Here is a 27848-nt window from a genome sequence, read left to right as displayed (position 1 = left end):
GCTGCTCCCTCCCTTTATGGTAGATCAGACAGAATAGTGTTCAACTGGCCAGTTCTTTTTCAGATCACCATTCAAAAGTTCTGCTTTGAATACTCTCCTCCCTTTCTGAGGTAAGGGAAGAAGTTACAAGGTGTTCTCTTCAGTGGTGCCCAGGCTTTGGAAAATCCTCCTTGCAAGGACTTATTTAGCTTCTTCTCTTGTGCCTTTAAGTGGTGGGTTTGGACTATCTTTCTCGGCCAGCCTTTGAGGGACAGATGACACATTTGGCATTTGGAGAGTTTTTTTCCGATTTATTTCAAGGCTCTAGACAGTTCAACTACCTGTTCATTGTACTGAATAGCTGTATCATTCATGCTGTTACGTGTGTGTTTTTAAACTTAGAATCATAGAATCATAGTGTTAGAAGGGACCTCCAGGGTCATCCAGTCCAATCCCCTGCACAATGCAGGAAAATCACAAGTGCCTCTCCCTGCCCTCCTTCTCTTATCTGTGAGCTGTATTTATTGCAGTAAATCTTCTGTCTTAAGTGTGGCAGCCCAGACATTGCTGGGATGCAGGTTCCATTTAGTCCGAAAAGTTTATCATCCTGACTCAATGTTACCTTCTGGATCAGTTGCCAGGAAAAAAATTCAGCTGGTTGTGGGTAAGAACATAAGAGAAGCCATGTTGTATCAGGCCAACGGCCCATCCAGTCCAACATTCTGTGTCACACAGTGGCAAAAAATTTTATATATACACACACACTGTGGCTAATAGCCACTGATGGACCTGTGCTCCATATTTTTATCTAAACCCCTCTTGAAGGTGGCTATACTTGTGGCTGCCACCACCTCCTGTGGCAGTGAATTCCACATGTTAATCACCCTTTGGGTGAAGAAGTACTTCCTTTTATCCGTTTTAACCTGTCTGCTCAGCAATTTCATTGAATGCCCACGGGTAGTGTCAACTCAACTGTCATTGCACATGTAAACTTTACATTGCGTTATTGGGAGCTCTTGATGTGCATTGTGTTATCATGTGGAACTCCGTCCCTTGATTAAAGGAGTCTGGATATTGTCAGAGCTGCTGGGTGGGATACAATGGTGACCGTGTGTGTGTGTGTGTGTTGCCTGCAGCTACCAGGCATACCTGAGCATCTGCTCACTGCTTCAGCCCTAGCAGGATTCCACAATTTATCTGAGCAGGCAAGGATCATGCTGTTTTGTAAAGACTGGGGATGGGGGGTGGGGTGGAGGCTATATACCTTCAGGATCACTTTGCCCTTAGGTCCTTCCGTTAAAATGTTCTTCCCTTTGGAGGAAAAGGAACTCTGCACATGACCAGATGCAGTCATCTTGAGATGCTGGCACTTTCTTAAACAACAGATGACAATGCTAGAGATCATCCCAGAAACACAACCAAAAACCTTGAAGGGTTTTGAAGAAATAGATGCGCTTGTATTCAGGTCTTGAAATCAGCAGGAGCTCACAGGAGCACAGCTCCCGAACCTTTCTGCCAGCCCCCCTCCTCCCCACCTACCCATCTTGTCCACTGAGTAGGTGCAGCTGCATAATAATCCCTGGATGAGCTCCACCACCTATTTTTCTACAAAATGACCCCTGCTTGTATCTTTTTTAAAAGTAAGTTCTGGAGGGGGGTGGCAAGAGGGGGCATATTCTTTCCTTACCTTGCTTTTTATTTGTTACATTTCTCTCTTACTTGCAAGCCCCAAGTCTATATTTTAAAGCCATTCGCAGAGGATCCCTCTACTCAAATTCATTTATTTCATTATTTTAACGTTGTTTACTCATCCCGAATTTTCAGAAATCTATCAGGAGGAGCCAACATCTAATAATAAACGTTAACGTTTATGCCGTCTCTCTCATGTTAAGAACTCTCTATAAAATCTGACCCTATTTACCGCTGGGAAAGTACTCTTTTCACGCCGCTTCCCTCGGTCACCGCCCAGCAAAGTCCCACAACAGCAGTGAACTGTTCCTAGGTTTCAGCTTCATATGTAGATTTTGAGCATGCTCGGTTCTGCTGGGCATGCTCAGTGATTACACATCAAAAAACAGAGGAACACTGACTGATAGAGCTAATTGAATCCAGGGCTGCAATTGCTCAGTCTCGTCCGGGTGAGAAAAAAGAAAGCGAACTTGGTTTGGGGGCGCTGCGGACTGCGGTTAGAAGGACAGGGCTGGCTTTTAAATGGAAGATTTAGGGGAAAGGACGATTCGAGGATGCAGCGATTCTAGGGGGGAAGAGGATATCGAAAAAGCGTTAAATTTGACTGTCAAGTAGATCTGTTTTGCTGTTGGTTTTTCCTTTTCTTGTAAGGACGAACCACTTGATGCTTATGCTAAAGCAATGCCTCTCTCGGGGGTTGTTTACTGATCGGCTGCTAAGCAGTAAGGTTAAAACCTTTCCAAACTGAGATTAATGCATTTGGGAAGTTTGTGCTCAAACCACAGCCTTCTAACTGCAGGATCTCCATCACCAGCCGTTCAGAAATCTAGTCTGATTGGCAAAGATTTGGCGACCAAAAATGACTTATGCCAGAAATTGGTTAGCCATTTAGTCGTCTTCTTATTAAACTGAGCAACTCTTTAAACTTTTGGAATCTGAAATAATTCTCATGTTGTTAGTATTGGGGATACTTAAGGAAGCGGTTTAAAGGGGCTCTGGCTGCAAGCCTAAAGACACTTTCCTGGGAGTAAGTCCCATTGAATATTGCAGGACTTACTTGCAAGTAGATCCTGATAAACAGAGGGTGTCTCTGTTTATTTGGTCTCCTTAGAAATAAAGTCCAACGTTATTCAGTGGGGTTTACTCCCAGGAAAGTATCATTAGGATTGCAGACTTAAAGGGTAATTTTATTTATTATTTTATCTATTATCTATTTTTTTTTAGGTTTTTGTATTACATTTTTATCTCACCCTCCCTGGCGAGCAGACTCAGGGCAGATCACAACAACAGAAAACACAATACAATAGTTAAAAGTTCAAGAATTCAAGAATTAAAACGGTTAAAACCATCTAATAGAAAAGCTGGTGACAAAATGTACTAGATTTCCATAGTTATTTTTATTTTATCTAGGATATTTCCATTCTGTTTATTCTGAGTCCTTCTTAAGGCAGTGTACAATTAAAACAATTTAAAAATACATATAAATCAGTGGGTTTAGATTGGAACAACTCTGCATAAGATTGCACAATTTGTGTACTTGTGATTTAAATCTTGTATTGGTGTTGGGGATTGCAAAGGCTGAGTATTGTTCTTGGAAGATGTTTACAAGTTCTTTGTGTCCTGAAATTTTCTTGTGAGGGTTTGGTATTAACAGAGGTCATTCAAAGTAACTTATTTCCTTGTTCCAGCCAGATTTCTCTTAATCTTTTTCCTGACTTCACTCTCAACTGATTCATGGCACCACAGAAGAAGCTGCAAGGCCTTGTGGCGGCCACCATCACTCCAATGACTCAAAATGGGTAACAATTTCCTTGGCTTATAAGGGAATTATAGTTTGGTGGTCTTTCAAATTACTTTAGTGTTGCATTAATTTGTATTGTTAACTGAAATTGAGGAATGTTTTATCATTTCCTTAGCTGCTTTGTTTTTTCAAAAAGGAGAAAACAAGATCAAATGGTTTTCTGAAAGACAATGGTCAATTAGTGCTGGTTTCATAATCTGAAGAAGCATTTGGCCCCTGACATATATAGCTTGGTTCCTTAACTGAGTTATCTGTTTGTGCTAAATCAAAGGTGATGATATCTTGTTTCTTCTTACTCTTCTCGGAGAGCTGGTTTGGTGTAGTGGTTAAGTGTGTGGATTCTTATCTGGGAGAACCGGGTTTGATTCCCCACTCCTCCACTTGCACCTGCTAGCATGGCCTTGGGTCAGCCATAGCTATCGCAGGAGTTGTCCTTGAAAGGGCAGCTGCTGTGAGAGCCTTCTCCAGCCCCACCCACCTCACAGGGTGTCTGTTGTGGGGGAGGAAGGTAAAGGAGATTGTGAGCCGCTCTGAGACTCTTTGGAGTGGAGGGCGGGATATAAATCCAATATCATCATCATCTTCTTCTTGGAGTACACAGCAGCCTATGGACTCAGGAATGCTGGACTAAGTGGACCTTGGCCTAGTCCTGCAAAGTGCTTCATAAGCAAGTATAAATTGGGGTTACTGAACGCTGATCATTTATCGCTTAGTGTAAAAGTATCTTGAAGATTCACTTTTCTTTGCAAATTGAAAACCAGTTAATGGACCATGGGAGTTTTTCTACATTAAACAAAAACAAGTAGAACTGTGTAAGTCTGAAGTCAACCCACAAAGGTTGGCCTTCTTATTCATAACAGATTGTTTGAAAGTGGATTTTGCCATTTCACACAGCAAAATCCAGTTGGAAAGTGGATTGAAAGTGCTTTATTTGGTGCTCTCTTATTAGGGCTGCAAAGGCTGTGGTTCAGGCAGGGGTTCTCCCACCCAGGAGGTTCCCAATCCACACTGGGCCAGTGGAGGGAACCTCCCCTGACGTCGCGGCACGATGACATCACCCGCAAGTGATGTCATCGGGCAGGCGACATCATGCGTCAGCCGCTCTAGGCATTTCTGGGAAAACTGTATGGTTTTCCCGGATGCTCTAGCAATTTGGAAGGAGAAAATTTCCCTCCCAAAATCCTAGAGCATCCGGGAAAGTCAGAGTTTTCCCGGAAATGCCCAGAGTGGCTTGCATGCGAAAGTCCCCCACTGGAGGCTGGGGGTTGGGGACTTGGCAACCTTATCTCTTATTATTGGAGTACAGTCATACACGCTAAATAAGGTGCTTTCAATCCACTTTCAAGGCACTTTTCAACTGAATTTTGCTGTGTGAAATGGCAAAAATCCGCATTTTAGTTTCTAAAGTGGATTGGAACAGCATTATTTAGCATGTGTGATCACAGCTTTGGTGGTCTCTGTGCTCTCCGCTTCTGCTTCTTGAAGTCTTGCTCAAACATAAGTGAAAGTCATGAATTGAAAAGACAACTTCAGAAGAGTACAATCCAGTATCTGCTGGGAGGGGAAATCATAAAGCTGTGTTGAAATAGCAATGCTGTTGGTCATCCACACAATTTGATACTCATCTTAGAAAAAGTCCGTATTGCCTCTTGAACAAATATATTTGTTGCCTTCGTAAACAAATATATTCTGTTTTTGCAGATTAACTAGTTTGCTTTGGTCAGCAAGTGGAGTGACACACTGGTAATTATTACCTCAGAGCAGAAAAATGTGAAGCAATAATGTCTTGCCCCAGAACTTCTACTTTGGCTGTCTCAGCACTCTTAAAAGAGGAAGAAAGGGTTACACAAAATGTCTGTGGATCAGGGGAGTATCCCTGAAACAAGACTCCCCCCATACACTTGAGTTACTTGTTGATAGGGTTGCCAATCTTCAGATGGGAGCAGAGGATTCCTTGGTTTGAGGGCCCTCCCGCCGCTTCAGGGTTATCAGAAAGTGGGGCAGGGTTTGAATGCTTGCTGGGCACTCTATTATACCTTATGGAGACTGGTTCCCATAGGGTATAATAGAGAATTGATCTGTGGGTATCTGGGGCTCTACCTTTCATGTGTGCATGTCACAGACACCAACGCCCCTTATGGTACCTCTTTCACCTTTCTTAAAAAGAACCCTCAGGTCTGTTTCCAGCTAGATAAGGAGGAGATTGTTTTTCTCCTTATCGCCTCTATCAAGTCTTTCTACTGCCAGGGGAAGTGGGCCACTGATTAGATAGGAAACCTTTGCCTTGTATTTGTTGTGCAGCAAAATCTCAAAGCTCAAATCAACTGCTTTCTTTAGCATCCCTGCTCTGAAGCACTGACTGCATAATTCATAAGCTGACCTTTTTCAGCTAGTCAATACGTTTGGGCAAATATTAGGAGCCCGTTATGGGTTCTCCTGAGTCCTGACTATCAGTCTCTCTTGTGTACTTTGTGATAATAAAAGGAGAGGAACAGAGTTCTGGTTAAAGCTATATCTCCTAAATCTGTTGTTTGTTTGTTACTATAGATTGCTTTGGAAATCTTGCTATAGCTTGACACACCGTACGTGCTGCTTCTATGTTTCCTAAGGTTGATCCAGAAGAATTCCTTGGAGCCTGCTTTTGATTCAGATATTGAATTACTTGCATTTGTATGAGCGGAGCTTTTTTTCTGGAAAAAGAGTTGCTGGAACTCTAAAGAGGAAAATGAAAGAGAAACACACGGGTGCTCCTTATTTACTTTTAAAAGTTTTTTGAGAATTTTGTTTCCACACAGAGGTTCCAGAACTCCATTCCACTGTTTTTCTCCAGAAAAAAGCCCTGTGTACGAGTTAGAGTTGCCAATCCCCAGGTGGGGGAAGGGGATCCCCCGGTTTGGAGGCCCTCCCCCTGCTTCAAGATCATCAGAAAGCAGGGGAGGGGGGGGTGCCTGCTGATCCCTCCATTATTCCCTATGGAGACTGATTCCCATAGGGTATAATGGAGAATTCATCCATGGGTATCTGGGGCTTTTGGGGGGGGGGGTTGTTTTTTGAGATAGAGGCACCAGATTTGCAGCATAACATCCAAATACTCTCAAAGTTTCAAAAAGTTTGGATCAAGGGGTCCAATTCTATGAGCCCCAAAAGAAGATGCCCCTATCCTTCATTATTTCCATGGAGGGAAGGCATTTAAAAGGTGTGCAGTCCCAAAGTCTCCAGATATTTCTGATTTGGACCTGGCAACCCAAGTATGAGTAGAAGGGTTCTCAATATGGCCAGATCCAGTTACATGTTCTTAGGCCACACTTAGGTTAGAGGTGAGAGGTTAAGCCAGGGGTGGCCAATGGTAGCTCTCCAGATGTTTTTTACCTACAACTCCCATCAGCCCCAGCCAGCATGGCCAATGACTGGGGCTGATGGGAGTTGTAGGCAAAAACATCTGGAGAGCTACCATTGGCCACCCCAGGGTTAAGCCATGGGTTTTATGAAAAAGTTGGTTAACTTTTAAGTAGATGAGAGGCAGAAAGACAAATGGTGGAAGCTAGAAAATTGTACAAAGCATTTTCTGTAACCAAAGAACAATATAGTCCTGTTATCAAGTCACCATAAAACTTCTAATCTAGCAACCTTTCTCAGCTCTACAATTTCTTTGCATGAACAATGAGGTGCAAAGAATTCTATACACAATAATTTCTATTGCATAGCATTCTTTTCTTCTTTCAGAGAAATCAACTTGTCTATGATTGGCCAGTATGTGGACTATCTGGTAAATGAGCAAGGTGTGAAGAATGTATTTGGTAAGTTATAGTCTTTTGTGACTTGTACCCACCTTTCTAATCTTGCTCGGAAAACTGCTATGGTTCCAAATATGGACAGCCATAGTCATACAGACCAATATCAAAAGCAGCATTTTCTGTGTTTTGAAACTTGGTAAAATTGCTGTTCACTTGATGTCTTGACTGGTTTATTGCAGTCCCAGGCTTTTGGTATCAGAAGTCTTTCTAAAGCAAGGCCTTGCCTATGAGAACTTATGCTGCAGTAGGTTAGTTAAAGACGCCACAGGTAGCTAAAGTTTTTGCTTGCACAGCAGCAATTAAAGTGAGGCATTATTGAACTGCCTAATTAATTTCCTCCAAGAAACAAGGAAATAAGACCAGAGGCAATTCAGATCATGTATTCAGCACAAACTTCATGGCCATTTCCTTCTCAAAGGCAAGCCTGAGAATTAAATGACATAAGGCTCTCTAATGGAATTTTCAGCATCTCAGATGACTAGCTCCCAGGATTCTGGGGGGGAAGCCATGACTGTGGATACAGCGGCAATATAAGGTACAGCAGTAGGGTATAAATGTTCCATTTTAAGCAAAGAAGGTCTCAGCATGGCTACATTTGCAAACAGTTCCTTTAAAAATTTATGAGCAGCTTCTAAATCAGAAGACCAGTAAAGACAGGAAAATGTCCATGTCAAACTGTTTGCTCATTGCTATCCATCCTTTTCTACAATGTACAACTCAGCTCATGCAGGCATTGATTAGGCAAGCTGGGCGTGAATTGAACTGAGCATGCACTCTGGGATGTGCTCTCTGTGCCCTCTCCCCAGGCATGAGTTCTGCAGCAGAGACTATTGCAGAAAAGTTCCTTGAAAGTAGAAAATATGAAAATGGTTGCTTTAGAGGAGCAGCTTGGGACACCGCTTGCTGCAAGATTCCTAGAACCCTGCCAGCAAAGACAAACCCAGTGGTCCAACCTCCTTTAAACCACTGCTTGAATTGGTGTGAGGGAGTCCTTAAAACTCAGCCCAATCTGGGTTTTCTAAGGTGGTGAGGTTGACTATAAAACCTAAAAATAAGATAATTTAAAAAGTGACAATCCAAAATGGCCAAAGTAAAACCAGATCCCAGTAGAATTAATATAATTAACTTCTAGACATGAAAAAGCTCTTCTTAGGAGTTAAGATTGTCCACCTCTGTAGGGGCCTTTGTAAGGAAAGCTCCCATAATGGGGAGCTTTCCACTGTAGGAGGGATTTTCATTAGCAGAGCAAAACTTCTTTGCTTACTGTCACAGCTCCAAATGGCTCTGGAAGTGCTGTTCCTGAAGGGGATAGAGAACCCCCAGAAACTGCAAGTGGGACAGTCAGTGAAAAGAGTTTAATTAGTAGAAATTTTCCTAAATATCCAACCCATAGGGTGCCAGCTCTGAGTTGGGAAATACTTGGGAGATTTTGGAGTTGGAGTCTGGGGAGAGTGGTGTTTGGGGAGGGGAGGGAGCTCAGTGAAATACAGTGCTTGAGATCCCACCTTCCAAAGCAGCCATTTTCTCTAGGGAAACTGTCTGTAACCTGGAAGCCAGCTGTAATTCCCAGAAATCTCCTGCTACCACTTGCAGTCTGGTAACCCTGACAACCCAGAACTTAGAGACGCAGACTGTTCCTCATATGGCAATGGAGCATGAAACAGGCTTCCTTATTTTAAAACAGGGACACATTGCACCTTCTTTATGTGTTCTCAATTTTTTAAAAAAACTTTTTTTTTTGTTAACAGTGAATGGAACAACAGGGGAAGGCCTGTCCCTGAGTGTTCAGGAGAGGAAACAGCTGGCAGAGGAATGGGTGGCCAAGGGGAAGGATAAGTGAGTAATTCTGGAGGAAAGTTGCTATATGAAAAATAATTGCCTACTGAAGCAAGAACAGTTAGTCAGCAAATCTGCACCCACTATTTACTTCCTTTAGGGGTTTAAGGGGAAGGAAGTGGGAATAGTTTATCAGAATACTGTTGATGTTACAATACCCTAACAGTCTCCTTTTGTCCACAGTGCTCACAGGCAAAGGAAATAGACAGTGTTTCTGTAAATGAACAGTTCCTGCTATTATGCCCAAATTTCATATCAGTAGATGAAAATAGAGGGAAATAAATGTCACCGTTTTAAGAAAGGGTTCTTAATCTCCATTATGAGTAAATCAGTCACTTGAGTCTAACCTGACCTCTACAGCAGCCACAAACACTCATAAATCACTTTATACCCCAAAGTCTGCTAGTATAAATGCCTTCTTTGGTGCAGTGGTTAAGTGTGCAGACTCTTATCTGGAATAACCTGGTTTGATTCCCCACTCTTCCACTTGCAGCTGCTGGAATCACCTTGGGTCAGACATAGCTCTTGCAAGAGTTATCCTTGAAAGGGCAGCTTCTGTGAGAGCTCTCTCAGCCCCACCCAGCTCACTGGGTGTCTGTTGTGGGGGAAGAAGATAAAGGATATTGTAAACTGCTCTGAGACTCTGATTCAGAGAAAAGGGCGGGGTATAAATCTATGGTCCTCTTCTTCTCTGTCACTGTGGGACTACTGCTGAAACAGCATTACTTTAATCTGCACAGTCAATTATATCTCCAGTGGCCAATCAGAAGTCTTGGTTGGCAGGAGCTCCACCTGGCTGATGTGCTTTCTAAAAACACTTGGCAGGCACCAGGAAAGGTGCTTTCAGGTGCAATGGTGCGCATGGGCACCTCATTGGGGACCGTTATTCTAGGATTACAGAATTAGAAAATAATAGAAACAAAAAAATGCATAAGGCATGACATACTGTAATGTAAAAAGTGGGTTACAAAGGTAGAAGATAATGCAATAAAAGCGAGGTGATGCATACCAGGGCTTCTCCCCCCACCACCCCGGAGGAACATGGCAGAATGGAGTTTCAGAACCTCTTTGCAGAAACAAAGTTCTCAAAAAATGTTTAAAAGTTCATGAGGGGCACCCATGTGTTTCTCCTTCATTTCCCTCTTGAGAGTTCTGGCACCTCTTTTTCCAGAACCCTGATGCATACCATAAACATTAGAATAGACTTCAAGCCTATTCCCTTGTAAAAGCATCCTCATTATTCTACAGTTCCATTTCCCTTACAAAAATTGCTCTGGTAAACGTTTTTGTTTTGCACATTCTGTGAAAAGATCTCCTCAGGCAGGCCATTCTGTAAGGTGGGAACCGCAACAGATAATGTATGTTTATGGGCCACTGCCGATCTTACCTGTTTTCAGGCTGGCAACCTCAGAAGGCTTACAGCCAGTGTTCCCTCTAAGCTGAGTTATTGTATACTAGCTCACAGTTTTTTAGCCTCTGGCTCACACAGTTTTGTCTCAGCTCAGGAAAAATGGCCCCAGAGCAAACTAATTTATGCAACAGCTCACAACTTTAATGCCAGTAGCCCACAAAGAAGAATTTTTGCTCACAGGACTCCACAGCTTACAGGGAATATTTAAGTTATAGCTTGGCCTCTTTTTGGTGTTTGAATTGCATTCTTTGTGAAATGAAACTCTGAACTGAGCTTAAGCTGCTCTGAGTACTGTTGATTGAGAGAAGAGAGGGATAGAAATATTTTAAATAAAATATATGCAGTTACAATGCTGTGGAAGTGACTCGGCTGGTGTTTTCTTCACTGAGTACCATGTAGCTTCAGAGAATAGGTAACCATGCAGAAAATTAGATGGGAGAATATTGACGTGTTCCCTTCTTTCCCCTCTTCCTGCCCACCTCCCTTAAAAACATTTTACAGCATTCTTTGTTCTGAGCTCCAGTTTTAAGTATCTCTTGACTTAAGTATCTCCAGTTTTAAGTATCTCTGCCTCTCTCTTGACTCAGCCTTCCATCCTTCCGAGGTCAGTAAAATGAGTACCCAGCTTGTTGGGGGTACTCAACACCACCCTGTAAAAGTCTGCCAAGAAAAGTCTCCCAGATCGGTAACAATCTGGTGCTTGCACAGGGGACTACCTTTACCTTTTATTCTCTCTTGAAATTTCCACATCAACACAATATAGATAACTCCTTGTATTGCACAACAATGATGTCGTAAGTGCATTGAGTCTCTGTTGCCATGTGTCTGTATGACCAGGGAGGTGGGGGTGCAGCTGACTACAATTTCATACCTTTTGGAGTGCACTGACTCGCCAGCCATATTCCCTCTAAGCTGAGTTCATGTGAGCTGGCTCACACATTTTTGTCTTAGCTCAACCTGCTCAGGAAGGATGGCCCCTGAGCGCACTAATTTATGCAGTAGCTCACAAAGTAGAATTTTTGTTCACAAGACTCCACAGCTTAGAGGGAACATTCCTCACCAGTGTGGTGCTTAGAGTGTCAGGCTTGCATCTGGGGGGCGTGGATTCAAATCCTCTCTCTGCCATGAAGCTTACTGGGGGAACTTGAGCTGCGCACTTTCTGTCAGCCTGGCCTGCCTGACAGGGCTGTTGTGAGGGAAAAAATGCAGAAGAGAGAACTATAATGCTGCTCTGAGGAAGGGAGAGATGAAATGGATGGGGCATTTTAAAAAGAAACAAAAACTGCTTTTCAGAGTAAATGCTGTCTTACTGTCACCCCATCCACCTTGGCAATGCTCCGGATCAGTCCCCTCATGGGCTCCCCTGCTCCCCATGGCATTGTTTCAAATGACTGCTTGTTCTTGCGATAAGCAGTGGAGCAGGGAGACTGCATCAAGGAAGTGATACCTCCCTTCTTCACCCCTACTCTTTCTCTCGCAACCACACCCCTCTTGCAGTAGTCCTTTTTTTTAAAGAAGGAAATCTGGTGTCACTTGCTGTCGTTAGCCCTGCTAATCAGTGGGTTCGTGCGTCATGTACATGCAGTCAGAAGGATTATGCAGAATGCATGTTGGTGCACAAGCTGTCAGTCTTATTCCTTTCATTTCCTCTCTTTCCCAGCCCCTATATAAAAAACATAAAGCTTTTTTCCTTTTTCTTATAGGCTGGATCATATCATCATTCATGTGGGGGCGCTGAGTTTACCAGAATCAAAGGGATTGGTGGGTGTTTTTGCTTTATTTTTTGGTTCTTGTTGAGGCTGTGTTTATTTTGATTTCAAGCTACATTCTTATAGGGACTTCTATTCCATGGGGGTGGAGCATAATTGCAAAGTAAAGTAAGTAAGTCACACTGTCACTATCTGCATGCCTTTCAGTTGGTTTGGATTCTTCATTTCTTTTTTCTTTTTGCCATCAAGTCAAGCTGTCCTCTGGTGACCCCTAGTGGGTCTTGAAGACAAAGGGATGTTCAGCGGTGGCTTGCAATTGCCTGCCTCTGCATCACGACCCTGGTATTCCTTGGAGGTTTGCCCTTCCAAATACTAGCCAGGGCTGGCCCTGCTTAGCTTCCAAGACCTAACAAGTTTGGGTTTGCCTGTGCTAGGTTGTTGATTACAATAGGCATCAGTTGGCTTAATAGGTTAGCAGTCCTACTGTGCTTAGCAAGTAAGAAAAAAAGATTGCTTTGGACTCCAGGGAGGAAAGGTGGGATAAATTTCCTTTTTTGTTAGCTTGTTTGTATTTCTTTTTTTTTTCTTCTATAGAGAGGGAAACAAAAGATGGCCGTATATAATAAAGGTGATTTTCCTGTAACTAGCTTAACAGTTGCATAGCAAAGGCAAAACCAAATGCAGGGGTAAGAAACAGCTTCTACCAAAATCCCCTCTTTTGTGCAACTATTACAGTTGCAGGAGAGCTGCCCCCCTCTCGTGTTATGTAGCCCAAAGAGGAGGGAAATAAATCTATGTCACTTTTAAAAAAATTAAACAGGTCCTGTGTTGCTTATTGGAATCAGAGACAATCTTGGGTCTGAAAAGTGTTTTACGTGGCTACCTTTCAGCATAGCTTCTTTTGGATTCTTGGAAGTATTTAAGGAAGACTTCCTGGAGACAAAATGCCATGGAACTGATCCGGTCTCAAACAGCTGTAGTGTTACTTCTGCTCTCTCTTACTCCTCCTCTGCCCTGAGTTGACAGTACATGCTTGAAGGACCCTCTCTTGTAGTATATACCCACATGCAGCAGTGTGCTGTAAATGTTTAACAATCAGATTTCTGAGTGGGAAATGTATGTATGGGTAAATAGGTAGATAAACAGGTATAGATCTATACATACATACAGCCAATTGATTATCACAGAATGCTTTTGTTTATTTTTGTTGAACTCTTGTATCTGTAGCCCAATGGAGACCCAAAGCAGATTACAGTATAATTCTTCCTCTTCCATTTTATCTTAACAACAACCCTGTAGGGCAGGGGTGGCCAACGGTAGCTCTCCAGATGTTTTTTTTGCCTACAACTCCCATCAGCCCCAGCCAACATGGCCAATGGCTGGGGCTGATGAGGGTTGTAAGCAAAAAGCATCTGGAGAGCTACCGATGGTCACCCCTGCTGTAGGGTATGGTAGGCTCAGAGAGAATGACTGGCCCAAGGTCCATGGCCAAGTGGACATTTGAACCCGGGTCTCCCAGATCAACAACACTAAAGTTGGAAGTTCCTATTGCTCAGGAATGCAGGTTTCTTCGGAGTTTGGGAGGAGGGGAATCCATGGAATGTATTAATAACCAGCACATTTATAGTCAAAAATTTGTATTTTCTCAGCACAAAATCCTTAGAGCAAAAAATGCAGTTGAGATTATGGCACAAAATGAGAATGTGTCTATTGCACACCCCTGGGCACCTACAGAACATAAAACAGCCAACAGAGTCTGGGATATATATACCCTAGACAATGCCCCCTCCCCAGTTAGCTATCAGTACAACTTCGGGAGATCATCTCATAAGAAAGCGGAGGAGAAAAGGACTCCCACCTAAAACAAACACATAACCCCCATTCTGATGTGCTATTTTGAGACTGGTCTCTCCACCCCCTTAGAAAAACAGCCCCATAGTCTTACAAAACAAACAAGAAAAAGAACAATCTTTATTAATATATTTGAGGGTGTGTGTGAAGAATGCATTTCACTAGCGTGCTTTCCCTGGAAATTAGCTCAGAGTCCTGAGACAGGTTTTTAAAGCAGCCGACTTTACAAGGATTCAGGTCAAGGATAACTAACAAGCCTCCCTCTCTCTCATGCTCTGAACTCACGGAGCAAGAAACGACCACCTCCTTCATGCTTTTAAGCTACCCTTTTTCACAGCTTGGTTCCCTGCAGTGCCTGCATGTCATGCCCCCAGCCAGCGTCTTGTATTTACTTCACAGGATGTTTACCCTATTCCACCTCTGAGAATGGGAGTATGTGAAGAAAGAAGGGAGGCATCATCCTAGAGCTCCTAGTGAGTTTTCAGCCGGCTCACAAAATTCCTGAAAATTTACCAGTCAGCTCACAAGCTTGCTCCAGCACGCCACTGTCCATACAGCAAATTTATTCTGCCCAGCAAGGCCCTGTGTCTGTCCTGTATGGATATTCTGCTGCTACCCAGACCCTTTGCTTTGGAATAGTAAAGTAAATAAGTAAAGTAAAGTAAATTTTATTCTTATATCCCGCCCTCCCCCGCCAGAAGGCGGGCTCAGGGCGGCTCACAGACATGGCAAGCCATGATTTGGTTAAAACAGATAACAATAATTTAAAATATGGTTCAATTACATAAATTAATTAAAGTTTAAAAATATAAAAATATAAAAATAGATAGAAGTAGGTGCTGTACTTCTATCAGTCACAAATTACACATTGTCATACATCAGTTTCAATTATACATAAGGTGGCTAAAGTTACAATAATTAATCAATTTGGTCTGGTCCTGATTTGAATGCGAGCTGAAAAAGAGAGGTTTTGCAAGCCCTGCGGAACTGGTTCAAGTCCCGCAGGGCTCGCACCATCTCTGCAAGTTGGTTCCACCAACGAGGGGCCATTAGTGAAAAGGCTTGCTCCCGGGTTATCTTCAGTCTGGCCTCTCTTGGCCCAGGGATTTGTAGGAGGTTTTGGGAGCTGGATCTTAGTGCTCTCTGGGGAATATATGGGGAGAGGCGGTCCCTGAGGTAGGCAGGTCCTCGGCCATATAGGGCTTTAAAGGTAATAACCAGCACCTTATAACGAACACGGTAGACGACCGGCAGCCAATGCAGATCCCGCAGCACAGGCCGCACGTGTTCCCGTCTAGGTAGTCCCACCAGCAGCCTGGCTGCCGCATTCTGCACTACCTGAAATCTCCGTGTTCGACACAAGGGCAGCCCCATGTAGAGGGCATTGCAGTAGTGTAATCTTGAGGTGACGGTTGCGTGGATCACAGTTGCTAGGTCGTCGCGTTCCAAGAAGGGAGCTAACTGCCTCGCCCTCTTGAGATGGAAGAAGGCGGATCTTGCGGTGGCAGCTATCTGGGCCTCCATTGATAGCGAGGATTCCAGTAGCACCCCCAAGCTCTTGACCCTGCGCACTGGTATCAGTGGCGCACCGTCAAAAGCTGGCAGAATGATCTCCCCTCCTGGTCCGTCTCGGCCCACGCAAAGGACCTCAGTCTTCGTTGGATTCAAATTCAGCCCACTCAGCCTGAGCCAGCCAGCCACGGCTTGTAGCGCCCGGTCCAAATTTATAGGGACATCGCCAGTCCGGCCTTCCATCAATAGATAGAGCTGGGTATCATCAGCGTACTGATGACAGCCGAGCCCATACCTCCGTGCAATCTGGGCAAGGGGGCGCATAAAGATATTAAACAATATCAGGGAGAGAACTGCCCCCCGAGGCACCCCACAATGAAGAGGGTATCTCAGAGACAGCTTCCCCCCAACTGCCACCCTTTGTCCCCGATTTTCAAGGAAGGAGGAGAGCCACTGTAAGGCTAGCCCCCGAATTCCTGCGTCGGCGAGGCGGCGAGTCAGCAGCCGATGGTCGACCATGTTGAACGCCGCCGACAGGTCGAGCAGCAGCAGTACCGCTGAGCCGCCTCGGTCCAGTTGCCGTCGGAGGTCTTCTATGAGGGCGACCAAGACTGTTTCCGTCCCATGGCCCGGGCGAAAGCCGGACTGGCATGGGTCCAAGGTGGAAGCGTCCTCCAGAAAGTCTTGCAACTGCAACGCCACAGCCCTCTCAATAATTTTGCCCAGAAAGGGCAAATTTGAGACCGGCCGATAATGTGCCAATACGGACGGGTCTGATGTAACTTTTTTCAAGAGAGGGCGGACCACTGCCTCCTTCAGGGATGTTGGGAAAACACCCTCCGAAAGGGATCGATTTATAATGTCCCGTATAGGACATTTCAATTCCTCCTGGCAGGCCTTAATTAACCAGGAGGGGCAAGGGTCTAGGTCACAAGTTGTGGATCATGCAGTGCCAAGAATTCTGTCAACTTCCTCCAAGCTGAGTGGGTCGAAGCAGTCCAAGGTTAAATCAGAAGACACGCATTGGGCCTCAAGTTCACTTACTGCATCTAAGTTGGCGGGGCAGTCGTGGCGGAGCGATTGGACCTTATCTGCAAAAAATTTCGCAAAAGCCTCACAGCCTATCTCCAATTCCTTAACTTTTGGGTTGCCCTGCGGCAATGAAGTAAGGTTCCGAATTATTCTAAATAATTGAGCTGGGCCCGAATTTGCAGATGCAATCTTGGTCGCAAAGTATGTTTTCTTTGCGGCCTTGATTGCCATCTCATAGGCAATATCCTCCCAGCATGTCAAGCAAGCCTTTAGAGAAGATTATAAGAGTAATGCATTATTCAGGAAGACATTTGGCATAGACATTTGGTCAAAACCTTATGATTGCCCCAGAATTAGGGTGCTGTTGCCCCCTTTACTATAATTTTTATAATTGTTTCTTGTTACCTACCTGGGATTCTGTCTGCACTGAAAGAAAGGCAGGTTTATAAACTGAAAGTACAGAAAACACAGCAAGGAAGTATTTAATAGTTGAAGCAAATCCTTGACATAAGTTTATTGCTATCTGAGAGCATACATGAGCTCTGTTTTAACAGGGTCTGGCTGCTGTGTGGACTATGGGATTGCTGCTTAGCTCCCCTTGTTGTGAGAACTTTAAACCTGCTGTCACTCTGCAAGTGAAACTTGAGAAGTTCCATTCTCTCTTGGGGGGCCACAGTATGGTCTGCTCCCTGATGCCAGTTTCAGCTAGAAACTGGGACAACCGTTATCAGTTCTTTTTAAAGGAAAAACAAAAGAGCAGCAACCATTTTCCCTTCTTTGTTTGTAAGGGGGTAACAACAGTCCAAGGGGTGGGGTAGTTATGATTACAGAAATGTATTGAAATAGGAAGGTTAGATGCCTTCTCTGTTCTTTGCATGGCTCTGATTTGAACTGGGACCCTGCCTGACTAGAAGTGCTCTTTTAGAAGTCTCTGGAAAAATCTAATCACAGATGTCTCAACATCCTGTCTGTTTTCACCATTTAATATCATACGATGCTGGGTATTCCTTATGCTACAGAGTAATAGACTGGTGCACTAGTTAACCGGTGGGTTACATGTAGGCAATACATAATCTATTACCTTATTCTGGAGAAACATCTATCTGTATATATGACAACACAATTTTTTGGGGGGGAGATAAAGTGTTCTGGGTTTCTCAAAAACCTGCATGTCCTTACATTTAGAAGCATTTAGTCTAGCACAAGCTATTATAGATATTTCTGTATCAATTTCTATGAGTCACCTGACAATAATTATCTAAATCAGTACACATACATGCCTCTGACTCCTGATATTTCTCCCTTTCCAGGCAAAGCATGCTGCCCAAATAGGAGCAGATGGCATAGCTGTCATTGCCCCGTCCTTCTTCAAACAGGTGAACAAAGGTTGGTAGACACTTCATTGGCTCTTGGATCTCACTAATTGGGTTTTCCTCTTGTATCCCACTGTCTTGCATCAACTGTGTATTTGTGATCAGGGTGTTAAAGCAGTATGGATGTGTATAACAAGATGTATGATCAGTTTCTGCTGATTGTTGTGAATTAAGACTTTACTCATAGTTGGGCGTTGGAAAGAGCTTCCAAATCTACATTGCCTAACTGGAATTCCTTTAAAAAAACATACACACATAAGCATGCTGTATGTATTCTGTTAGGTATTGAAAAACCGCTGAGTATTGTATTGTTTATAAATCAAGCTTTGTGAGAGTCTTGGTTTTCACTGGTCATTTATGATGGATCCAGGTGGGTAGCCATGTTAGTCTGAAGCAATAGAACTGAGTCCAATGGCACCTTTAAGACCAACAAAGTTTTATTCAAGGTGTGAGCATTCATGTACTGGCACACATTCATGTACTCAGACAAACTGGAATTAAACTTACCAGTCCATATATTAAGGCAGAGGTTGAACAGCAAATTAGCATACAAGCCTACAATATAATGAGATGTTTTAACAGATGCAAACACGAATAACAAGTTAAGTTTATAAGGTCATCAGTGTTTACATTTAATTCCAGGGGAAACCAATGAAGCAAATAAAGATGTCAGAATTGTCAGTAGATGTGTAAATGTATCATCCTTAATAATGGAGTGTTAAGAGCAATCATCTGACCCTGCTGTCATGCTATCAGGGTTCAACTGGGGGGTGGGGACAACCTCACAAGGACATAAATATGTTAGAGTTGGAGATTGATGTGTCCTTGATTGTGAGAGTCTGTCATTAGGTTTCTTAATTGTGGTTTTCAGTTCTCAAGGAGGGGCTATCCTTTGCAGCCCTGTGTTGCTCTTTGCCCTTGTTCTGACTGATAGAGGAATTATAGAGCAGGTAAGGTGATCATGACATGCAGCTTGCTTAAACACACTGTGGAATTCAGGCCAGAACTTTGATTCTGTGGTCTTTTTTTTAAGTGCAGTGTACATACGCATAGTCTTGTATGTAGAAAAGCAGAAGTTCCCAATTACTTTCCTTGCTTCACCTTTCTCTCTCTTTATAGATGGGCTTGTTGCTTTCTTGCGTGACGTTGCATCTGAAGCTCCTGGCATCCCATTTTATTATTACCACATTCCTCCCCTAACTAGAATAAAAAGTAAGTGTTGCTTATCCAGACCATTCCCAGTTACATCTAGGCAGGGCTTTTTTTCTGGAAAAAGAGGTGCCAGAACTCAAGATAAAGATGAAGGAGAAACACACGTGTGTCCCTCATTAATATTTAAACATTTTTTGAGAATTTTGTTTCCACAAAGGGGTTCTGGAACTCAGTTCCTCCAAGTTCCCCCAGAAAAAAAGCCCTGCATCTAGGAGAAAAGCCTGACTCAGGGTTTCCAACCAAATTAACCTGTGGCCACTTTTGGAAGTCTAAAATAGTTGTGGGCACCCCAAAAAAATAATCTTGGACTACTTCAGAGGTCATGACTTCCACCAAAGAATCCTGAAAATTGCAGTTTGTTGAAAATTCTCTTGAACATCCTTCATGCATCCACCCATCCCACTAGGCTATAGTTTGCAGAGTTGGGGAAGCTGCTAGGCAGTGGATGTTGCTAGGCAACCAAGCTTGGTTCTGTCAGTAAAAGGCAGGGGGAGTCTCTTTCAAGGCCTACTTTGGCCTTTGAAGGAGAACTCATTGAGGCCAGTCCTGAGTAGGGTTGCCACTCTAGTTGGTGGGAAGTTCCTGGAGGTTTTGTGGTGGAGTCTAAAGAAGCCAGAGTTTGAGGAGGGGAGAGACTTCAGCTGAATATAATGCCATAGAGCCCACCCTCCAAAGCAGTTATTTCCTCCCTCCCTCTCTTTCTCTGCAGTTTGTGTTGAAGAGCTACTAGATGGGATGAAAGAACAGATCCCTACCTTTCAGGGTGTGAAGTTCAGTGACAAAGACCTCCTTGACTTTGGACGGTGTGTCAAGAAAAACAACCAAGGCCAGTTGGTGTTTCTGTATGGTGTGGATGAGGTAAGAGATTTCTATACCATGACTTCTTTGTTAAAGAACTACAAGGCAGCTACATAAAGAACAGGTGATGAAGCAGTGTTTTGGATGCACTGGAATGTTTCTGCAATTAAAGGATTTCTGCCTATGGATTATGCCTTTCTCAGCTTCATTCTCCCAAATGCCCTCCAAAATGTCTTTTAAGGTGACATTTTGAGCTGTATTTGGAAGGGAAAAGCAAGGAAGTCATACTTCCATGGGCAAAAATCTTTCAGACTGTGGAAGCACTTTAACAGTGGATCCAAGCCAATGTCTGTTGTGTTAGACCCACACAGGAAACTGGCTCAGGCCATTGGCCCATCAAGGTTAGCATTGCCTACTTAAACTGGCAGTAGACCTCCAGGGTTTCAGGTGGAGGTCTTTCACATTACCTGCTACCTGATGCTTTTAACTGGAGATGCCAGGGACCTTCTGCATGCCAAATAGAGGCTCTTCCATTGAGCAAATCTAGTGTTAGGTGGATCCCAACCTCTTCTGGTAGCCAAACAAGCAACATGTTGTTTTTCTGAATTCAGAGGCTCATTCCACATGAGGAACTTATCAGCCATTTGAATGGGAACTTATTAGCTACCTGACAGCCTTTCCTAGTTTTGGGGAGCCTTGGGTAACTTGAGCATAAAGATGAATGACTGGGAGAAGAACCTATGGGTGGGAGCCTGAGCAAATGGTGGTGGGGGGAAAGGATAAATATCTGCTGTGGCAGGAGGGGAGGGGGTTGCGACTATAGGAAGCACAGTACAGACAACCTGCCAGCCGCCCCTCCCCTCTAGTCCCTGCATTTCCTCAGCTCTTCTGTATGTGGCAAGTCTTAGCGTGGCTATATATTTTTTCTTCCACTGAGGGTGGGAATGGCTCTCCCACTGTTCTGCTGGCAAAATGAGCTGTGACTCTCAAAAGCTTATGCTGGGATAAATTCCATTAGTCTTAAGGTGTTGTGGGACTCCTGCTTTTATTATGAACACTTAAAAGAAAAACACTTTCCCTCTCTAGCAACTCTTGAGCGCACTGATAATGGGAGCAGACGGGGCAGTTGGCAGGTCAGTCTCTCTTTCTCTGTGTGTGGGATAAAAATGCTTCTTTGATTTGCTCGATCACATCTCCTGTGTTTCATTGGCCAAATACTGTTTTGATGGTCCTGGTGTCTGCCTAACTGCAGGCCTTTTCTGCCTACCCTAATCTGATAAGCTGTAAACATTTCCTGTTGTACTTCTTCACTCGACCATCTTTGGAGTAAGTAAGATCATGGCTCAGGGTTGGTTTGCACGTATCTGTTCATCAGGCTTCACCATGTGAAGAGTTTCCCCTGAAAAGTCTTCTGTTTGAATTGGCTTCAGGAAGATTAATGTAGGAACTGCCTCTAAGTTGGTGCCTACATTTAACCAGGCATCTATGTGCTGTGAGTTAAATTATTCAGAGAGGATTTAACTCTAGCTGAATTCTAACCCTCACCTGCCTAGCAGAACAGTCCAGGTATGTGCCAGTACTGAAGCTTGGAAATATTTTCCTCACTTTTCAGGATACCCTATATTGCACAAGCAATCACACTTTTTAAAAAAACAGAAAAGCTTCAAGGAGCACAGCAAGGTACACACACATACATCTATTTTGTGAACTTTTGTTTTTTTATTTCATTTTATTCCATTATTTCTAGTTACACACCCCGCTCCCGCTATGCTGGAACATGCATATGGCCACATTTTTTAAAAACATCCATTTCTCCTCCTGCCCCTACCAATCAAATGTGAATGGGCTATCAGCACCACAGAAACTTGGCTTGGGGCTTCTGGGAATATTGCTAATGTTAAAGTGGAGTTGATGGGCTGCATAATTTTAATTGCATGGGAAGGTCTTAAGCAAAGAGGTCACCAGTGCAAAAATCCTTCAGGACCCACATTTCTTGTCAGCTACATGGAATATTCAGGTTTTCCAGAGACTGTAATTGAAGGGGCAGCATGTAGAGGACTCGTTCTCTGGTGTCGGCTGAGATGAAGCTCTGTTTAGTAATTGGATACTCAGACTAAACACCTGTGAGTGGGAGCAAATAAAGGAAATCTGTGTAGGCATTATCCATGCAAGTTCTGTGTAGGGAGATAAGTTCAGAATTGCTGTCCTTGGTTGATCTATATTAACTGCTTTAAGAGTGCCAACACATCTTCTGATCATGTTTTTCTCCCCACATTCCATTTACAGCACATATAATTACCTGGGCAGGGCAAATAATTTACTGCTGGAAGCTTTCAGCAATGGAGATCACTTCTCAGCACAAAAATATCAGGTATAATGTTTCTATGTGAACCTTGTTATGACTGAGGCTTATGTTCCCACCCCCCCACCCCCTGATCAAGTATTTGAAATGAATGTAGCACATATTCTAACCCCAGAGCACATAACTCCATAAATGTATCCCAATAAGCTGGGGACAATCAGCTTGTGAAAACAGGCACACGTTGCTCACTGGACAAGAGCTGCATGCTATTCATCCAGGCTAGTTGCCAGAGGTACCTGTGCAACTGCATTTTAAAATGTTGAAAATCTGTTTCATATGAAGTTGGAGGAGCTAGATCCAGTCCTGTCTTCCCTATGGGGTTGAAAAGGGGCAGGCAATCTACTGCTCTTCCGCATCTCCTTTGTTGGATCCAAGAGATGGAATGTAATATGATGCAGCAATATAAATCTTTCTATGTCCTTTTTTTTAGTTCTCTATTCAGGAATTCCTTGGCTTTGTAATTGCGCAAGGTAGGTACTATTGTACACTTTCTTCTTTTTTGCCCTTTCTGCATGTCTCGAACATTATAATGTGAATTGGAATTCAAAAGCATTTACGCAAGCTTCCATCAACCATGAAATTTCCTGATGAAATATGCTCTCTTCAAGTATTTCTTTTTGTCCTGTTTAAATTCCCGGTAATATTTTCTTCTGGTTGCTTTTTTCCTTCTTTCTGATTTTTCTGACTTCTTTGTCCAACTGCATCTTAATTTTCGGTATCTATAAAGCAGTTAAAAGTAAACAGAGGTGCATATACTATATATTTAGCAACACTTTAAACATAAAAATGGACATTTCCACCAATGCTCCCTCTAAGCTGTGGAGTCTTGTGAGCAAAAATTCAACTTTGTGAGCTACTAGCATTAAAGTTGCGAGCAAGCAATTTGCCTACTGCATAAATTAGATTGGATTAGATTGCTCTGGGGCCATCCTTCCTGAGCCAAGACAAAAATGAGGGAGCAGGAGGCTAAAAAACTGTGAGCTAGCTCACACTAATTCAGTTTAGAGGGAACAGTGACTTCTACCTTTCTGGCTCCTACTTGCATAGCAGGATGACTTTTCCTGCTCCTGTGGAAGCAGCCACTGTGTGTGATAGGGAGGATATAGAAGAGGGAGTCATATCTTGAAAGAGATTACCTGTCTTTAATGACTTCTCATTGCATTTATTTTTGGCTAGGCTTCGGCGTTGCACAGACTAAGGCAGTTATGACCTTGGTTTCAGGGATACCAATGGGTCCTCCACGACTTCCGCTTTTGAGTGCCTCTGAGGAATTTATTGCCAAAGTAAAAGCCAGACTGGAGTGTGTCAAGAACTGCCCATATAGTTAACATCAGTGTGGTCACTGAAGTCCAATCCATGTGATTGGTTCATCCAATGTGGTTTGAGACGTCATCTGTGAGATACGCACTGATTGAACAACTTTCATGGAGGAATTTGTTCTGGCCATCCCAGTGTACGTCTTTTTAACCTTGACAACCCTACAGCAGCGATTTTGTTGCCCATCAGGGTTCAGACAATTCTCACACAAAGAAACTAGCTTATCTGAAGAAGCACCGTTAACTGAAATCCTAGAATTCTTCCACAAATGGAAAAGGGGGGATGCAATGAAGGTTGAATTGACCAGTTCTTATGTATTTCCTGCCATTTTATCTGAAAAGTATTGAGCAATATGAATGTAATTAGATTTGGTAGGCCTTAATCTTGCTTTGTATTTACGAAGCCTGTACATTTAAGAAGCACCAATAAAAATGGAAATTATCTAAACTTGTGCCTGAATTTTCAAGATATGTTGTGTCTTCCTGAATGTTTTAGTATCCAACTACAGCATCTCCCATGGCTAAGGAATGCTAACTGCTGACTTAAGATGTGGAGTGTGTGCTGAGAGTAGGGCTAAAGAACACGTGAAGCTGCCTTATATGGAATTAGACTGTCAATCCATCAAGGTCAGTGTAGTCTATTCAGACTGACAGCAGTTTTCCAGGGTCTCAGACAAAGATCTTTCACATCACCTGGTCCTTTTTAACTTGAGATGCTGGGGGTTGAACCTGGGACTTTCTGCATGCCAAGCAGAGGCACTTCCACAGAGCCACTGCTTCTTCCCTGAAAACAGTTGTGGCAGTAGTCCTGAACCAGAGAGCTGTGAGCTTCCAGCAGTTTAATTTCCAGCTGATTTTGTTGCCTTTAGAAAGTTTTTCATTCCTTTCATTTTGGATGTTACCAGAATTTAAACACTTGCAATGTGCTTGACACGCCTCTTCTTTTCTGTGGTGATCTTCACAAACAGGTAAAAGTATACCACTATGGTAGGTAGTGGGTGGGTAGGTAGGTATGGTAGGAATTTGAGGGTGGAGCCTAGGGAGGGTATGGTTTGAGGATGGGAGGGACCTTAGTAGCATACAGTGTCATAGAGTCCATTCTCAGTCTAAAGCATCCATTTTCTCCTTGGGAACGATTTCTATCGTTTGGAGATGAGATGTAATTCTGGGAGATTCCCAGGTCCCCCCTGGAAGCTGGCAGCCCTCTGAAGACCAAGACATCATTATATAGAGATTAAGCCTCAAACTGCTTTTCAGCCTTTTTGAAATGAATACCAAGTATATGTATTTTAATTGTTATTGTTTTAAATTGTAATTGTAAATATTTTTAATTGACTCTTTAGTCGCCCTGAGTCTGCTTGCGGAGAGGGTGGGATAAATGACTAAAGTAATAAATAAATAAATAAATAAATGTGTGTCCTTTAAAAATATCAGCTGCATTGGTTTAGAGCAGTTTGAACAATATTCCCCATTCAGTGCATCCTATTGTCACAGGTGATGTGTTTAAATTATATTTAGCAAAGCATTGCAAATGGATCAATCACACTGAAAGTTAAGTGAAACTACTCATAACATCTCTCAACCATCTTTTGCACATGGTACAATATCCTCAAGATAGGGCTGCCACCGCCAGGTGACACATGGCAATCTCTCACTATTACAATTGATCTTAAGGTTCCCAGGTCTGCGTTGGAAAATACCTGGATACTTTGGGGGTGGATCTAGGAGAGGGTCAGTTTTGGGGATGGGGACCTCAGCATGGTATAATGCCATAGAGTCTGCCCTTCAAGGCAGCCATTTTCTCCCGGGGAGCTGATCTCTGCCAGCTGGAGGTCAGTTATAAAAGCAGGAGATCTCCAGGCCCCACCTGGAGGCTGGCAACCATAATTGCTCTCCCGATGACCAAGATCAGGTTCCCTGGAGAAAATAGCTGCTTTGGAGGATGGACTCTGTGGTATTATACCCTGCTAAGGTCCCCCCCCCCATCCCCCTACCTCCCCAGGTTCCACCCCTAAATTATCCGGGTATTTCCCAAGCCAGAGCTGGCAACCTTATACTAAGGGGTCGCCTGATCCTGTTTGTATCTGCTCGAGAGCACTATGCTCATCACGATTTACTGCCAAATAACGCGATAAAATTGCAGCACCCTGTTGTAAGAAGTATGTACCACTACACATTGCAAATGGTGTTTCTTTCTACCCTTTCCTGCACACTGTACTAGCAGTAGCAACATTTTTTAATTCTTCCTTTCTTTGCCACGAAGACGTTTTGGCTTGTTTCCAGGCTGGATAGTACTGCAATGTCACTTCTTGCCACGAGAGGCGCACGTGCGCTCAAAGAAGCTTCCTAAGGTTCTAAGAGCACCCGTCAGTCGTTCTCGTTTTGCGCAGGCGCAAAAGCCGCCATCTTGTAGGTACGGCTTGAGAGTGACGGAGGGCGTGAGAAGAAAGGAGAGCTGGGGGCAACAAAGAAAAGGCACTACTGGTTGACATTTGAGGTAGAGTTTTCCTCGGCATGGCAAGATGACATTTAGAAGAGTTCTTTTAGTAGGAGGTTTTCTTTATTAATATGAGTGGAACGGGTCTGTTCAGAGAGATTGGGGGAGGGGGTGAGGGAAGAAATGGGAACTACTAGTGCGCAGGCGCGACGATTAACTGCGACAGAGGTGCGCATGCCCAGCACCGGCTGAAGGTTTCTCCGAAAGAGTCGAGGGATGAGCGCATGTACCTACAGAGCTGTCGGAGAAGGGGGAGGGGAAGAGTGAGCGCGCGTGCGCAGTTGTGCTCACTGAGGTTTGGCATCCGTGCATTTCAGGGCTCATCCCAGGCTCTCTCGCCATGGGGGACGTGAAGAATTTCCTCTACGCCTGGTGCGGCAAACGGAAAGTCACGCCGGCCTACGAGATCCGTGCCGTGGGCAACAAGAACCGGCAGAAGTTCATGTGTGAGGTGGGTTTGCGAAGAGGGAATTGAGGCCTGGCTTGTTCACGTGCCTCGAGTGGGTTTCACAAAGTTGCCTTAGAGTAAACTCATGGTCATCACATAGTTAGACGAGAGAAGGAAAGAGGCTGGGGAAAGCCAGCTGGAGATGGATGTGGCCAGTAGGGTTGCCAGGAGCCAATGTGGCCAATTAGGGTTCCTAGCTAGGGAGCACAGGAAGAGGCGGATGTGAGGGTGGGAGTAGGAAGCTGGAGAGGCCGAGGGCCCCCATCCCCCCACAGCACGATTTAAATTGCATGTGAGCTCTGATTCCCCTTCTCCTATCTTTCCTGGAGCTCAGCATGCAGTGATCAACTTCTGGTTCCGAGAGTTAAAATGAAGGCTGATTTGTCGTTGATTGCTAAAATGAAGGCTGATTTGTTGCTCATTGCATACCCCGCTCTCCTGTGCCTTTCCTCTGCTGATGGATGGGCTGTCCCTTTTGATGCATGAAATTGCAAGGGCCCATTGTAATCAGCTTGCAAGGGAGAGCATGACAGGAATTTTTTTTTGGGGGGGGGGGGATTAAAGTCCTCTGAAGCATTCATGTGAGGAGAAAGGAATGGGACTGGGTGCCTTTTATGCCAGCCTTCAGGAGCTCTCTGGACCAGCAAGCTGCTGAAAAAGCGCCCGCTGCCTCCTCTCCCTCCCGAGGGAAAGTGGGGGAAAGTCAGGGGAGGCAGCAGGTGCTTTTTCAGCAGCTTGCTGGTCCGGAGAGCGCCTGAAGGCTGGCATAGGAGCGCCAGCCTCAGCACAGCTTTTCCCACTGATCGACTGGGAAAGAGCCCCAGGAGCCGGCGCTTCACTGGGTGGGTGGGTGGGAAGCAGCGGTGAGTGGGGTGGGGGCCGCCAGAGCAGTGGGGCTGCCAGGAGGGACCATCCTTGACAATGGAGGCCCAGATAGCAGCTACTGCCAAGTCCGCCTTTTTCCACCTTAGACGGGCGAGGCAGTTGGCCCCCTTCTTGGAGCGTGGCAACTTGGCAACAGTGATCCACGCAACGGTCACCTCGAGGTTAGACTACTGTAATGCCCTCTACATGGGGCTGCCCCTGTTCCGAACCCGGAAACTGCAGCTAGTGCAAAATGCAGCAGCCAGGCTGCTATTGGGACTGCCTTGGTGGAAACATGTGCAGTCTGGGTGCGGGAGTTGCACTGGCTGCCAATTGTTTACCGGGTTCGTTACAAGGTGCTGGT

At 44.1% G+C, this 27848-nt stretch overlaps 2 protein-coding genes across 7 annotated transcripts in view; both read left to right on the top strand.

Annotated features, from left to right (window-relative positions):
- NPL (N-acetylneuraminate pyruvate lyase) lies at nt 1-24123 on the top strand. Of its 6 annotated transcripts, none has more exons than XM_060232423.1 (12): nt 1-110; nt 3357-3467; nt 7193-7266; nt 9012-9099; nt 12214-12271; nt 17925-18000; nt 19107-19199; nt 19909-20057; nt 21084-21130; nt 22284-22368; nt 22790-22829; nt 23536-24123. In XM_060232423.1, the coding sequence occupies exons 2-12, from the start codon at nt 3403-3405 to the stop codon at nt 23685-23687; spliced, it is 927 nt and encodes a 308-aa protein (XP_060088406.1). In that variant the 5' UTR covers nt 1-110; nt 3357-3402; the 3' UTR covers nt 23688-24123. The 6 variants fall into 6 exon arrangements, with proteins under 6 accessions (XP_060088406.1, XP_060088408.1, XP_060088410.1 ...); XM_060232425.1 differs by having other exon boundaries at nt 92-110; nt 3361-3467; XM_060232427.1 differs by lacking the exon at nt 1-110 and adding an exon at nt 1969-2117 and having other exon boundaries at nt 3361-3467.
- Nucleotides 24124-26097: 1974 nt separating this feature from the next.
- The window catches only part of DHX9 (DExH-box helicase 9), a 59815-nt gene continuing 58064 nt past the window's right edge, over nt 26098-27848 (top strand). Inside the window, exons 1-2 of the mRNA XM_060232421.1 lie at nt 26098-26172; nt 26490-26623. Of these exons, the coding sequence (XP_060088404.1) occupies nt 26513-26623 (111 nt within the window). The 5' untranslated portion in view covers nt 26098-26172; nt 26490-26512. The remainder of the gene's footprint in view (nt 26173-26489; nt 26624-27848) is intronic.

Source organism: Heteronotia binoei, chromosome 2 (assembly GCF_032191835.1).
Source record: "Heteronotia binoei isolate CCM8104 ecotype False Entrance Well chromosome 2, APGP_CSIRO_Hbin_v1, whole genome shotgun sequence".
In the NCBI taxonomy this organism is placed as follows: domain Eukaryota; kingdom Metazoa; phylum Chordata; class Lepidosauria; order Squamata; family Gekkonidae; genus Heteronotia; species Heteronotia binoei.
This window is presented reverse-complemented; position numbering and strand designations above follow the sequence as displayed.